Raw genomic sequence first — 16,174 nt, forward strand, 5'->3', positions numbered from 1 at the left:
AATCTTGTCTTCAGTCCCCATGCTAGAGTGTGTAACTCTTTACTCAGTCATTCCAAGTCCAGAACTGAGTCTCCTCTCTCTCTCCAGGCTTGCTGTGGTCATTCAGACACAGGGAGAGATACAAGTCGACCTTGAGCATTCAGAGGAGAGCCTCCATCTTTTCCCAGGAAGCCCCAAAGTTTGGATATACCCTAAACTTGGCTATTGGTCCCCAGACACATTAGCCAGATACTTCTGAAACAATCAGGAGGTGGCTTACAGTATGTGATCTGCAGGTAGGTTCAAAAGCAAGGGTAGGAGGTTCGGGTGAGGTTTCCAGGCAGTGGAAGGAGGAAAGAGAACCACCCACAAGGTACAGCCTACCACTTCTCATGCAAGTCTCTGTTCTGGCTAATTATTCAGATCTATATAGCACAAACGGAAAAGAAAACAAACAAACACAAAAACAAAAACTGTCAGCCATCAGAAACCAGGAGAATCAATCAGCCCTGGTGAATCTGATTGGAAAACGAGTTGCAGAGGATGGAATGAGATCCCCAGATGCAGCTCATGCCATTCTTTATGCACTTACATCTAAAAAGTCACATATGCAAAAAAGGACCAGTTAAGTGCTATCTCAAAAGGAATCTAATAAAAACAGACTGAAACGTGGAGGGTACAGAGATGGTAAGAACAGAGAGAAATAAATTATAGTCAACAACCTCCTAGATGGTTTTCAGGGAAGCACAGTTTTGGTGTTCAATCATTTACCTGAATGAGGCCCAGCTAAGGAGTTGCCGGAGAAGTACATGTGCTTACGTGCAGTTGTGTCTGCCCCTGGCTTTGGGGAATGGCTATTCAGGCACCTACCTGAAGGAGGTTGGGAGAAGCACCCCACAGTTTCCCCAAAGCACATTCAGGGCACTAGCACAGCAGTAGCCAAGCTGGGAGACCCCAAGTGAAATGAGACATAAAGAGGGAGGGTGCCCTGCCCATGGCACAAGTATCACTGATTTTTTTTTTTTAATTAGAAAAGTTGTAGGTTTACAGAAAGATCATGCAGAAAATAGAATTCCTGTATACCCACCCCCATTCATAGTAGTTTATATTAATGTGGTATCATTGTTCCTATTGATGAGAGAACGTTATTATGATTGTAACTAACCAGAGTCCATCGTTTACATCAGGGTTCACTGTGTTGTACAGTTCTATGGTGATGGTTTTAAAAATTTTTGTTTTTGCAACACATATACCACCTACAATTTCCTCTTTTAACAACGTTCAAATGTATGACTCACCGATGTTAATTATGCTCACCATATTGTGCTACCATCATCACCAGCCATTACCAAAAGTTTTCCATCACCCTGAAGAGAAACTCTGGACCGATTAAGAATTAGCGCCCCATTCCCTACCCCCACCCCATCCTCACTCCTGGTAACCTGTATTCTTGCTTCTGACTCTGAATTTGCTTATTTTAGTTATTTCATATCAGTGAGATGATAAAATATTTGATCTTTTGTGTCTGGCTTATTTATACCCTAAAGAATTTTCTTACCGGTTAGGTACAATCTAATTTAGAGGCCAATTCCCTAATAGAGATTTTTACCTGTACAATTTAAAATGTCATTTAAAAATACTCACAAGATGGCACAAAAATTTTATAAACTTAAAAACAGCATGACAATATGAAGTAAAAATTTAGAGAATGAAATTGAGAAATGGAAAAAATGGAAAATTTATTTATATGTTTTAAGAATTGGTTCATAAAAATGGCTAAAACTATCAGATAAAAATTAAGGATACATATCAGATTAGAACAATGTAATTTGTCAGGTTGACCTAATTGATATTGTAGAACACTATACAGCAAAAGATTAGACAACACATTATTTTCATATGCACATTGAATATTTATGAAATAGGTCATATAGTGTGCTAAAAGTAGATTTTACTCTATTTAAATGACTAAACCCATTCTGAATATATTTGACCTCAGGAATTAATGAAAAGAGTGGAGAAATAAAAATCTCTTACTGTAATTGTTCATACATCTATTTCTCCTTGCATTTCTTTCTATTGCTTCCTGTATTTTTATTTTTTATTTTTGGTGCATGGTCCAGGAATCGAACCCGGGTCTCCTGCATGAAAGGCTGGCATTCTAATCACTGAGCCACCCATGCACACCTGCTTCATGTCTTTTGAAGCACTGTTTTTGCTGTGTAAACACTTAGGATTCCTACGTTGTCTTGTTTAACTCACACATTAAATGATACAGAATGACCTTCTTTATCCCTGAAAATAATCTTTGCTCTGAGGTGTACTTTATATTACTGTTAATATTTATATTTTAATTTAGGTTTTATCTTTTGAACATATTTGTGCCTTTATGTTTACATTGCATTTTTGAAGGCATCATATTGTTGGGTGTTATGAGAAAATTTCTGCCTTTTAATTGTGGTGTTTGACTAATTACATTTATTGATAAGTTTAGGTTTATTTCTATCATATTACTGCTGGTTCTGTTCCATCTGTTCCTCTCACTCCTTTTTAAGGCTGAAGAATATTCCATCTTTTGTATGTACCAGATTTTGTTTATCCATTTATCCTAACATTTAGGTTGCTTCCATCTTTTAGCAATTGTGAATAATATTGCTATGAACATTGGTATGCTAATATCTGTCTGAGTCCCTGCTTTCAGTTCTCTTGGGTATATAACTAGAAGTGGGATTGCCAGGTTATATGGTATATCTTAAGTTATACTATAACTTAACTTTTTGAGGAACTGCCAAACTGACTTCCACAACAGACCTCAGTGATTTTATCCTCCTAACTCCCTGATCTCCTTTAGCTTTTCCCCTTCTATGACTATTGAAGAACATGAAGTTCTTATCATATTGGTCTTGAGGTTGCTTGCTAAAAAATCATGTGATAAATAAGACAGAAATGCAAGAATGTTCTTGGGAGGAATTAAAAATGGTATATTATTTCAAAATATTGGGCTGTCCCTCTCAATATATATGGAATATTTCAGTAAATTCTCAGTGACCTGGAGGCTAGTGAGGAAGATCTTTGGGACACACTGGAAACCTTCTGCCCTGTAAGGGAGAAAAAAATCCCATTTTACCCCATTAGCACCATATCCCATTAATAATCACCACGGAAGGATGAACGCCTTCTTTTAACATGGGCAGGCACCAGGAGTCGAACCCAAGACTCCGGTATGGCAGGTGAGAACTCTGCCACTGAGCCACTGTTGCCTGCCCAGGATGAATGCCTTCTAAGGGAGAAAGCGTACATCAATTTCTGTGATGACATCAGTCATATACATGCATGGCTCCACACTCTTTCATCCTCAGGCAGAAAATGGCATTTGCTAATCAACTTTTTTCTTTTCTTTTCATACCATAACATATGCTCAACTTTGAGTACCATCAAATTTTCAAAAAGGTAAAGTGACTCTCATGAAAATATGAAATGAACATTTCAAATATTTTATTCATTAATTAAAGAGGGAACCAGAAAGTATTAAGACCTGCTCAAAGACTATTTGATGAACTAGGTATGTATAGGCAATTTAATAAAGGAATGTTAGGATAAGACTGTTGGATTAGGTATAACATTGGTTAATGTCCCATAGGGAAAAAATCCTTAATTTATGGGGCTGTCTTTTCTGCTAGACAGGAATTATCTGAATCTCTATTGGATAAAAATTTACATGTTAACATGTAAGTCTGGGAATTTTAATTAACAGCAATCATTGAATGAAACAGAGTACATTCCCTGAGATAGTTCTTGAAAGGGCCCTTGCTTCCATGTGACACTAAAAGGATACAATATCTGCATTTTGGCCTGGTTTCCAAGTTTTGGATAATTTCTCTTAATAAGTTCTTGAGCTTAGAGACAGCTGTTTTTCATTTTGTATCCCTTACCTCCACCCCAGCACACACCTTCTTTGGTATATAATATGTTCAATAAGTGCTTATTGAATGGTGCATTTTTATCAGGAAGAGGAAGCTTTTCCAGTTCTCCAACTGACATAATCCATCATGGTCATCCCTGTTGCTTATTATCCAGCATCATTTATAGCTTGATGGTTTTATTTTCTAAAAACACTTAAAATATAAGAATATTCCTGTTTTTTTATCATCAGGTCAGCCCAAGCCAGAGGTAACTTGGTATAAAAATGGTCAAGCCATTGGTGTGTGCGACATTATTTCCAGTTATGAATTCTTTGAGAACCAGTATATTCATGTGCTGCATCTCTATTGGTAAGTGGCTGTGCCTCTGTAAACTGTTTATGAACATCTGTATTCTGTCATGTGCTGCTTCCTATGAGCTAAGGCCAAAAGATGACTCATGTTTGCTTTCTGAATCCTAATTTTAGATGATATCAGTAGCCATTAGCCAATGCATCCAGCAATGACTGCTCAGATCCGCCCAGAAGCTAATTATACTCCTCTAATTTGCTGCCACTGATGGGATTATGACCTTATCTAGGATTTTATTTAATGCAATAAAGCCATTTTCATTCATTAAATGAGCTTTTCATTGCATTTTGTTCTCTCTGGAAAGTTAAGGAAGTATAATAGGATCTCAGCACTGTCATCCAGTCTTTATGTATAAGAATGAAAGGAAGGGGAAGTGGCTGACCATGAACCCACAGCAAATTGGTGGTTGCGTTAAGGCTACATACCATATCTTTTGACTTTATTTTAGGAAGTAGCGTGGTCCAGTACAGTGGTTTCTGATTCTTTTCATTCCTCCAAGAACTATTTGTTCAGAGAAATCAGGAACTCTGATATGTAAAACAGAGAAAATGAGAACTGCTCTGCTTGAAGCTGGGTGGGGAGCATTTGGGGCCCTGTGCTCTTGTTCTCCTTTGCTGTGAATTGGTAGTGGTGCTCCTCAGAGGCGATGAGGAAACCTGAGTGTTCTGGAGAGCATGGTATAAACATGACTGGTAGGCATGGTGGTTAGCCAGTGGCCTTGGGTCTGAGAATAAAAAAAAGTAAAACTTAGGTTTGAATTCTAGCACTTCCATTTTCTGATGGTGTGACATTGATTAATTATTTAACCTCTCTGAATCTCAGTTTCTTCATCTTTAAAATAAAAAGGTGGCATCAGTCTGTGCTTGTAGGGCTTGGTCATTGTCATTTTTCAATAAATGCTAGCTTTCTTATCTCCCTATCCATCATTTTGTTTAAAAGTAATATCGAGAGATAATTTCACTGTGGTCCAAATTCTTGATTCCATTGGCTTACAGAACATCTAGCCTGACATGTCAGACATCCATGTATTCAACCATTCTTTAATTCTTTAAAAAATATTCATTGAGCAGCTACTATATGCCAGGTTTTTGCCCAGTGTCAGGGATAGAGGTGAACAACACAAACATTGTCTATACCCACACAAAATTTAGAGTCCAGCATGGAAGACAAGTGGCAAACAAATAAAGCCATTCCTTCCTCACCATTCCAATATACACCCAGTATACCTGTGAGGCAGTCAGATTGGCATTTGCTTCCCCTTGATCACAGTTTGGACTTTCCTGCCTTTTCATTCCAACCTTGCCATGGCCTCCTCATCTCTCCTTTTCATCCCATTCAACTTAGAATCAACCTTTAAGGTTCATAGGCAATTCTCTTTACACATGGATCTGTCCAGTCCCAAACATTCTCTTCTCCTTTGAGCTTATTGCTTAGGCCTCCCTTTGGGTGCTTATATATTGCTCAGGATTGAGGATAGTTCAGTAGACAACAGTCCTCGTAGGGGCAGAAACCCTCTCTGTTTCACACTAAAGCAATCTCTAAGACCTGATACAGTGCCTGCAGTATAAATATTTGTTAAAACGATGGATGGGTAAATGGCTGTTTTTTGTTGATGTTGGTTTGTCTAGATTGGAGTTGATATACTTTTTCTGTAAAGGGCCATATAGCAAATACTTTAGCCTTTGCAGGCCAGATAATCTCAGTTTATAGCTGCTCAACTCTGCTATTTTAGCACAAAAGCAGCCATAGATAATATGTAAGCAAATGATCATGGATGGGTTCCAGTAAAACTTTATTTACAAAAACAAGTGGGCTCATACCCTATACAAAAATTAACTCAAAATAGATTAAAAACCTAACTATAAGAGCCAGTACCATAAAACCTCTAGAAGAAAATATAGGGAAACATCTTCAAGACCAAGTAATAGGAAGTAGCTCCTTAAACCTTACACCCAAAGCACAAGGAGTGAAAGAAAAAATTGTTAAATGGGAACTCCTCAAGATTGAACACTTCTGTGCTTCAAAGTACTTTGTCAAAAAAGGTGAAGAAACAGCCAACTCAATGGGAGAAAATATTTGGAAACCATATATCTGATAAGGGATTGATATCCAGTATATATAAAGAAATCATATAACTCAATAACAAAAGGACAAACAACCCAATTATAAAATGGGCAAAAGATATGAATAAACATTTTTCTGAAGAAGAAAAACAAATGGCTAAAAAAGCACATGAAAAGATACTCATCTTCATGAGCTATTAGGGAAATGCAAATCAAAACCACAATGAGAAATCATCTCACACCAATAAGAATGGCCGCTATTAATCAGGAAACCCCGAATGTTGGAAAGGATATGGAGAAATTGGAACACTTAGTCATTGCTGGTGGGAATGTAAAATGGTACAGGTGCTGTGGAAAATAGTTTGGCAATTCCTCAGAAAACCAAATTTTGAGTTGTCCTATGACCCGGCAATTACCCTACTCTTGTATACCCAGAAGATCTGAAAGCAGGGACATGGACAGACATTTGCACACTGATGTTCATAGCAGCATTATTCACAATTGCTAAAAGATGGAAACAATCCAAGTGTCAATCAATAGATGAATGGATAAAAAATGTGGCATACACACACAACAGAACACTATGCAGTAACAGGAAAGAATCAGACCCTGAAACACGCACCAACATGGATGAACCTTGAAGACACAGTGCTAAGTGAAGTAAACCAGACACAGAAGGGTAGATATTGTATAATTTCATTAATATGAACCACCTAGAAAGTGTAAACTCAAACTCTTAAAATGTAGAATATAGAGGACTGTAGTAGTTAGGTTCAGGTGTTCAACTTGGCCAAGTCATGGTGCCCAGTTGTTCTGTTGCTGTAGACTTAAAATCATCAGCATGTGAATTTCATCTATGGCTGATTACATCTGTGGTCCGCTAAGGGGAGTGCCTTATGCAATGAGTGAGACTTCAAAGGAGAAGTCAGAAGACAGAGAAGGAGCCCAGCATACAGGAGCTCAGACCCAAATGTTTGGAGATGCAGAAAGGAATCACCCCAGGGAAAGCCACTGGAACTCAGAAACCAGGGGAGATGCCATCATGGACTTTCCCATATGACAGAGAAACTCAGATGAATACTAGCTGCCTTTCCTCTGAGGAACTGTAAATTTGTAACTAAATAAATCCCTTTATAAAAGTCATTCCATTTCTGTTGTGTTGCATTCTGACAGCATCGGCAAACTAAAACAGGGAAACAGGGACCCAGAAATAGATGGAAGCTAGAGAAGGGAAAGTGGTTACCTAATATGTATGAACTTATTAACAAGGTTGATCTTAAATGTTGGATAGAGGTGATTATAGTTCATTATTAGGATTATAAGTAATAGTGCCTATTGAAGGTGAATATGATTGAAAGGGGTTATCTAATGTCATGTATCTCACTGATTAACACTAAAAATACAAGTTATTGCATAAACTATTTCAAATGTATGACACTTTGACAAAATAATAGTCGTATATGGGAAAATTACCTATTGCATGCTACGGACTATATTAAACAGCAATACCTTAGTAGCATGACACCAATACTTGGGGTAAATAATTGGGGGGTGGTAAGGGATATGGGGTGTTTCGGGTTTTATTTGATGTGTTACTGTGTATATCTGTTATTTTTGTCTTTGGAGCAATTAAAATTCCCTAAAATTGAGAGTGAGGATCATTGTACAATAAAGTGAGGATTCTGTGAGACATTGATTATATACTTTGGATAGAACATATGGTATGTGAATATACCTCAACAAAAACCACCGAGTCAGAAATAAATAAACAAACAGAAAGATTCAATTGCTAGAGAAGATGTGGAGAGGTGTAGCGGTATGCCTATTTAATACTGGTTGGGAAGTAGAATGGTACAGCCCCTCTGGAGGGTAATGTAGCAGATCCACAGGAAGCTAAATACCATGTCACCATAGTATTAGGCAATCCCATTACCATGAATTTACTTTGAAAGAACTGAAAGCAGGGACAAATAGACATATGCACACTGATGTGTACAGTGGCATTATTCATGATAGCCAATGAATGGAGGTAGCCAAAGTGTCCATTGACTGAAGAGCAGAAGGGTAAGAGCTGTGATGTATGTATACAATGGAATATTGTGCAGCTACAGAAAGGAATTTAAGTTGCGAGGCATGCAACGAAGTGAATGAACCTTGACAACTGTATTAGTTTGCAAGCTACCAGAATGCGATATACCTGAAATGAAACAGCTTTTCAAAAGGGGAATTTATTAAGTTGCAAGTTTACAGTTCTAAGACTGTGAAAATGTCCACATTAGGGCAAGGCTAGAAAATGCCTAAATTAAGGCATCCAGGGAAAGATACCTTGGTTCAAGAAAGCCAGTGATGTTATGTTCAGGTTTTCTCTCTCAGCTGAAAAGGTACATGGGGACATCTGCTAACTTTCTCTCCAGGCTTCTCCAGTGGCTTCCTCAGGGGCATTTTCTTTCTTTATCTCCAATAACCTCTGGCTCTGTGGTCTCTGTTGGCTCTGATGACTCAAAAGCTTTTTCCAAAATGGCTCCCTCTTAAAGGGCTCCAGTAAGCAACCCTACCTTGAATGGGTGGGAGATACATCTCCATGGAAACCGTCTAATCAAAAGTTATCATTCACAATTGGGTGGGTCATATCTCCATGGAAACAATATACCCACCAAACAATATTGGATGAGGATTAAAGGACGTGGTTTTTCTGGGGCACATAATAGCTTCAAACCAGTACAAGAACATTAGGTTGAGCAAAATAAGCCAGAAACAAAAGGACAAATATTGTATGGTTTCATTTAGAAAATGCTTATAAGAAAACTAGGGCCTAGATTGTAAGCTCTTACAGTAGTCACATTTATTCCACAGTAGTTTTAAGGGTTATTTCTAAATTCTAAGATGCTGTGCTTTTTGTGTATAACTTTGTAGTTTCCTGGATCTGTAAGTACCTGTGTGACACCTAAGACTCAGTAATGCTGAAAGTCAGCATTACTCTATATAGCAACTGTTAAAGAAGATGAGAAAGAGATCAGATTTCAATTGGAGATATCAAAGAAGCTGATCTGGTTGGGACTAAGGTAAATCAGAATACAGCATATAGGATGATATTGTCTGTATTTTAAAACTTCAACTTTTGTGTGAGACCAAAGAAAGAGATGTTTATTCTGTCCAAATTTTAAATGTTCTGTAGCACACGAGCTAACTTAACCAGTCCGGCCAGTTTGCTTAAACAACCTAAATACCTAAATGGTGCCTCACGTTGAGAATGAGATCTGATGATTCTATATGGCTTAATATAATACCATGATACAGTCCAGAGTATTTGGGGCAGATTATAATAAAGCATTTGCAAAGTTCCTTGAGGGACTGCAGAAAAAATATGGAACAATTAAACTTCCTCACCTGGAAAATTCCTGATATTCTCTCAAGCACTGGGGACTCCCGACTTAATAAGCCAGTCCCTCTATCTTGAGACTTGACCTTATGAAACTTATTTCTGTAATGGTAAGCTAAGCCTACTTATAAACATGCTTAAGAGTCTCCCCCAGAGAACCTTTTGTTCTCAGATGTGGCCTCTCTGTCTAAGCCAATTCTGCAAATAAACTCTCTACCCTCTGCCTTATGTGGGACATGACTCCAGGGGTGTGAACCTCCCTTGCAATGTTGGAAGAGGACTTCCAGGGATGAGCCTGGCCCTGGCATCCTGGAATCTAGAATGCCTGCTTGACCAAAAGATGGAAAAGATATTTAACAAAATAAGATTTCAGTGGCTAGGAGATTTCAAATAGAGCCAAGAGGTCATTCTGGAGGTTACTCTTACGCGAGCTTCAGCCAGATATTACATAATGCCACCATATGCCAAGACCCAACCAACAATATTCTTGAAAACCCTAAAGAAAATGCAAGTCTCTAAGCCTCTATAAAAATTTTACTTACTAAGCTTATTTTTCAGAAACTTAAAACCTCCAGATTGTTCCTATGCTAAATAAGTCCTGAAACTTAGAGGTACCAGGCTCTCCTAGAACATTAGGCAGTTGCATTCCTCTGCTTTACGATGTTGACACCCGTTTACAAATGAAGAAGTTAGAATGTCATTGCCCAAATATCTCTGAAGATTGAGAGAAGGATCAAATGAGAGGAAGGAACAGAGAAGTTAGGATTTAACAAACAATCCTGACTACTGAATCACTATATAGATATTTCTTTTTAGTTTCTAGTGTATTAGAAATTGTGGAACTGTAACTCATATTATGCTTTGAAATTTTCTGTGTAAGGACTTGTTAAACTGTACTTTGAAATGTATTACTTTTCTGTATATATGTTATATTTCACAATAAAAATATTAAAAAATAGTTTAAATACAATTTTCTTTTAATATTTTCATATAAACCTAAAAAACACCAAAACAGGTGGTGGGCTTCCATAAAAATTCAAGATTTAATGTGACAGGAACTATCTTTCCTAAGTTTGTGACCTGCCATTTTGAAAAGTAGTCCACTTCCTGGGGAAAAAATGTCAAGTCAATACAAGGGAGGTCTATAGGACAATATAATAGACGTGATTGTATTTTTCTGCTGAGGAGTAAATATGCCAGATGCTAATGATCTTGGAAAACTCTGGGCTGTAGCTGCACATTAACAGTGCCTGGGGAGTTTTTAAAAGGCACCAATGCTTGAGTTTCCCTCCTTCTGCACCCTAGTAGCACCTTTCCCACCGCAACCTTGGCATTCTCCCCTTCATTCCACTCTAATCCAATGAAACTGGGACTTTTGGGCCAAAGAAACACCTGGAAGGGAGAGCTCAGTGCTGCTGTGACCTTATGTAACTGCTGGTCACGTGTGCTGGGCAGGAGAGAGAAATGGAAAGCCAAGAATACATTCAAAAGAAGAGAAACGTCAATCATAACCACGTGGTATGTGCTGCAGCTTGAAAAAAAAAAATTTCCCCCCAGAGTTGGGAGGAGGGAGAAAAGTGCAAATAGATGTTTTCTACCTCAAAATGAAAGTAAGTCGCTACCATGTGTATACAGATGGGGACTTGTGGTCTATTATGAACACAAAGAAAGGTAGCAAAGCCACAAGTTAAAATTTGTCCAGGAACATACCCCTAGAGATACACCCCTTTCCGCAGTCAGGAGTTCTCATCTGATGTCCGCAATCCTGCCCTGCTGGGCTGAGCAAGAGCACATGCTACAGGTGAGGCCAGGGGAAGGTGGAAGGAGGGAGAAGTGGGCCACCTGAGGAGAGTGGGCTGCCTGGCTTTGGCCAGGCTCAGGGGGCATTGGAGGGGACAGTGCCAGGAAGGCTGTGCCATCGTCACAAGCCTATCTACGCATCTACTCCTCTGAGCGTATTATTCTTAAAAAAAAAAAAGCCATCATTCCCCTAACTCAGCATAAAGACTGGTCAGCTTTGTCTGTAATGCTGTGCTGGTTCCAAAAATACCAGCTGAATTCATCCGCACCACCTAGGGGGCATCTACAGGTCAAGAGGCAAAGAACATATTCCCATCTCAGCTCTAAAGTGTATATTTATTATTCAAGATTTTGAAGGAAAAACAATATGAAGTTTTCCTAGGTTTCTTTTTAGCTCCAGGGGCATTGGTAATGTCTGGAGACATTTTTGATTGTCATGCCTGGGGCTACTGACATGGAGTGGATAGAGGCCAGGGTAGCTACTCAACAATGTGCAATGCACAGGACAGCCCCCTACAACAAAGAATGCCAACAGTGCTAAGATTGAGTAACAGTTTAACAAACCACCAAAAAAACTGAGTGCCTTAAAACAACAGCAGTTTGTTATTCTCTTGCTTCCGTGGATTGGCTTGTGCATGCTCTGCTAATCTTGCTTGCTCGTCTTACTATTTGAGTCAGCTTCAGGACTGGCTGGGTTGGGAGGCCCAAGATGGCTTCACTGAGGCTAAGCCTACTTATAATTATTCCTAAGAGTCGCCCCCAGAGAACTTTGCTTACTCAAATGTGACCTCTCTCTCTAAACCAACTCTGCAGGTGAACTCACTGGCCTCCCCTCTAAGTAGGACATGACTCCCAGGGATGAGCCTGGCACTGGGATTGTGGGATTGAGAAAGGGGGAAGAGAAATGAAGCAAAATAAAGTTTCAGTGGCTGAGAGATTTAAAATAGAGTCAAGAGGTCATTCTGGAGGTTATTCTTATGTACTATATAGATACCCCTTTTTAGTTTTTAATGTATTAGAATAGCTAGAAGGAAATACCTGAAAGTACTGGACTGTAATCCAGTAGTCTTGCTTCTTGAAGATGATTGTATAACTGTATAGCTTTTATGGTATGACTGTGTGATTGTGAAAACCTTGTGACTGACACTCCCTTTAAAGGGGGTGGGGGGCAGATAAAAGGTATGGATTGTTCTTTTTTATTTTTATTTGATTGTGGTAATGAATGCACAGCTAAATGATGATAATGTGAACCATTGATTGTACACTTTGGATGATTATATGGTATGTGAATATATCTCAATAAAATTGCATTAAAAATGAAAAAGATGGCTCCACCAGCCTCCTCGATGTGGGCTCCCATCCTCCAGCAGGCTGGACTGCTTCCTTCCTAGGCCATCTCAGGGCAGCATTCCAAGATAACAGAGCTGCAAGGTATCTTCAGGCCTAGGCACTGGGACTAATACAACAGCAATGCCACCACATCCTCTTGATCAAAGCAGGTCACCAGGCCAGGCCAGATTTAGAGGCACTCTTTGCCTCTGAAGAGTGGAGTAATGAAGTCACATTGCAACAGGGTGTGCATGCTCTGGTGGGAGAAATTCTACTGGCCAGCTTTTGTCATCTATACCCTCCCATCCTTCTAACACCTAAATTAATCTTCTAAATCGCCAATTTGAAATGTCTTTCTCTTACTCCAAGAAACAAGCAAAAAAACCCAAGCTAAAAATAAACCTTCTACAGTTCCCCCTTGCCTATAGAATTATTGTTTTTTTTTCATTCTTTATCCATTTGTTTATTCAGCAAGCATCAAGGGCACTTAATGTGTTCTAGTTACGGTTTTAAGTAAAGAAATGCAAAGAATCTTAAGACATGTACTAGCCCCTGTTTTGTGTGATCTCACAGTCCAGTGGAGAAAACAGACACATGAAAAGACAATAATCCCAGCATTTGCTAATGTGGAGGTGAAAGAAGATATCCTGGGAGAGCAGAGAAGGGGAATATAAGCCAGATCTGATGTGGGTTGGTGAGGTGGGGATGGGCTGTGGTGGTGTACTAGTTTTCTAGGGCTGCTGTAACAAATTACAGCAAAGTTGGAAGCTTAAAACAAAAAGAAATGTATTCTCTCACAGTTCTGGAGCCTAGAAGTCTGAAATCAAGCTGTCAGCAGGGCCTCTGAAGGCTCTAGGGAAGACTCTGGGGCTCCCAGCAATCCTTGGCATTCCTTGGCTTGTAGCTGCATCACTCCAATTCCTGCCTCTGTTTTGTGGGCCCTTCTTCTCTGTGTCTCCCTCTTTGTCCAAATCTCCATCTCCTTTTTTCTTATAGGGACACCAGTCATTGGATTTAGGCCCATCCTAATCCAACCCTAATCATAATATCCTATGATCTGATATTAATTTGACTACAATTGCAAAGATCTTATTTCTAAATAAAGTCACATTCACAGGCACCAGAGGATAGGGCTTGAACATGTTTTGTTTTGTTTTTTACCCCTGGGTGACCCAATTCATTGCACTTGAGGTGGATAGGAAAGTTTCCTTGGAAGAAGTGCCCCATCGGTGAGCCTGAGTGGACATGGTGGGAGTCAGCTTTGAGAAGGTGGATCGAGGAGACGTGTGAGGAGGGAGGAGAGGATGAGAGTACTGCCTGTGGGGGGAGAGGCCTCCTGGAGGAACCGCAGCACATTAGGAAACAAGGCAGAGGGCAGGCTGGGGCTGGACCCAAGGGCCAGGTGTGCAACGTTGAAGGAGTGTGCATCTTATCCTGGAACTGTTGCCCAGTCTCAGAAGGAATTTGTAGGCTGCAGAAGGTCATGGGCAGGTTTTTTTTAAAAAAAAACATCACTGCCTGCAGTCTGAGAATGGATAGGAGGGTGAGCCTGAACCAGGGCTGTGGGTGTGGAGGAGGGGGACAAACTCAGCAATGGCCTTTCCCTCTCCAGTTTTTCACAAACACTGCATTTCCAAACTCATCTCCCAATCCTTCCTGCACACATGCTGTCTGATGGTCAGATGGACTGGCTCACTGTTATCAATAGCGCTGGGCCCAGTCCATTCCCTTTGCCTGGAAAGCTCTTTGTCTCTCCACAAAGAGTCCTTATCTAAGGCCACCAGTCCTTCAAGGAAGAGCACAGGTTCCCAAATCCCAGGTCCATCCTGGATAAATCTCCAGCTCCTGAAAATGATTGCTCTTTCCTGGAGTCCCTCCTATTACTATGACCCCTTCAAGGAGCCTTCCCTCATTGCCTTAAATAAAACATCAGCCCCTAGCATCTTCTTATCTCTTCCCCAGTTTTATTTTGTTGAATATACTATATGCCATTTGGCTTCTGGCTGTCTCCCCGCTAGACCAAATGCTCCTTGAAGGCAAAGGACTGTTCACTGCTTCCCCAGGACCTAGTGCCTGGCCCACAGCATGTGCCCGTTAAATATTGATCACATAAAACCACTAATAGCTGTTTGGTACACATCCTCCTTTCTTAGTTAGAATATATACTCCCAGAGGGCAGGGGCTGGAGATTTCTATTACTTTGTGTCCTCAGGCCTCATATGTTAGTAAATAATGATAAAATTCTCTAGGTCCTTCCTTTAAGGCCCCCCTTTTCTGTTTTGCCTACTCTGCCATTACTTTCTCTGTGCTTCAGTTTTTTTCATCTGTAAAATAGGGTTTTCTGATGATTAAATAAGATTATTCGAGCAAAATTTTCAGAAAAGTGCACACGAAAGTGCAGCAAGTCTCACTTGTTATTACCTTCAGTGCCCACTTCCTGAAAGCTTCAAGGAGCCTTATGTTCTCAGAAACACTCAGCAAATGTCCTGCCTTATGATACCAGTGGTGTTTAGAGCCAGGTTGATTTTATATGAATAGCTGTGAAAATGGTAAAATCAGTTGAGAATTTTTGGAGATGAAAAAAAGGATATTTAACAGGAGGGCAGTTATTCAGAAAAAAGGGTTTTAGCTGTATTTGTTATACATGTTTATATTTGCAGCTCTCTTTGGATTGTTTTTAGAACATGATATCTATGCATTCAATGATGTCTTCTTGGCTTTCTCAGTTATTACTCTGATCCAGGTGGAACAGACAGACCCCAGGGGCCCTGGGGTCACTTACATTCCTTAAGCCTTTCTAGTTTATAGCAGGCAGAGAGGAGTTGGAGTTCATTGTCTTAGCCAAAAGCTTCTTCTGGCCCCTGGGAGAACCATCAGCCTCTTTCAATACAAGATCACCACATGCTTTGCTAAACACCTAAAAAACATGAGTTATTGGTTGTGAATAAGCCTGAGCAAGTCAGTATGGGTGAATTAGTTCAAAACATCTCCTGAAACACCTCAAAGCACATATTCTGCTACTGGTAAAATTGTCACCATCAACTGCATTTGCAAAGAACATGATATTATTTCCACCATTAAGAGCAAGGATCTGAAGCCATGTTGTCTGGATTTAAGTCCCTGAACTACCTCTTACCAGCTGTATTCTCCTGGGCAAGTTACTTATAGATTAGTTCCCTCGCTTATAAAACAGGATAATAATAGTACCTGCCTTATAGGGTTGGTGTGGGGATTAAATTGACACATGAGGATACTCAAAAAAAAAACAAAACAGCTATTTTGTGCACTTCAAACAGGTTCCCCATACCAAAGTATACTTTTGGAAACGGACAGAATAATTTGGAGGGTAGAAA

General features: G+C 39.7%; 1 protein-coding gene across 3 annotated transcripts in view; it reads left to right on the forward strand.

Moving 5' to 3' along the window:
* The window catches only part of ALPK2 (alpha kinase 2), a 155,471-nt gene that overhangs the window by 23,457 nt on the left and 115,840 nt on the right, over positions 1–16,174 (forward strand). For 2 of the 3 annotated variants that reach the window (XM_077135352.1, XM_077135353.1), the window contains exon 3: positions 4,133–4,250. In XM_077135352.1, the coding sequence (XP_076991467.1) occupies positions 4,133–4,250 (118 nt within the window). Of the gene's footprint in view, positions 1–87; positions 276–4,132; positions 4,251–16,174 lie in introns of all 3 variants that reach the window. The other variant, XM_077135354.1, reaches the window with a different exon arrangement.

Source organism: Tamandua tetradactyla, chromosome 18 (genome assembly GCF_023851605.1).
Source record: "Tamandua tetradactyla isolate mTamTet1 chromosome 18, mTamTet1.pri, whole genome shotgun sequence".
Lineage (NCBI taxonomy): Eukaryota > Metazoa > Chordata > Mammalia > Pilosa > Myrmecophagidae > Tamandua > Tamandua tetradactyla.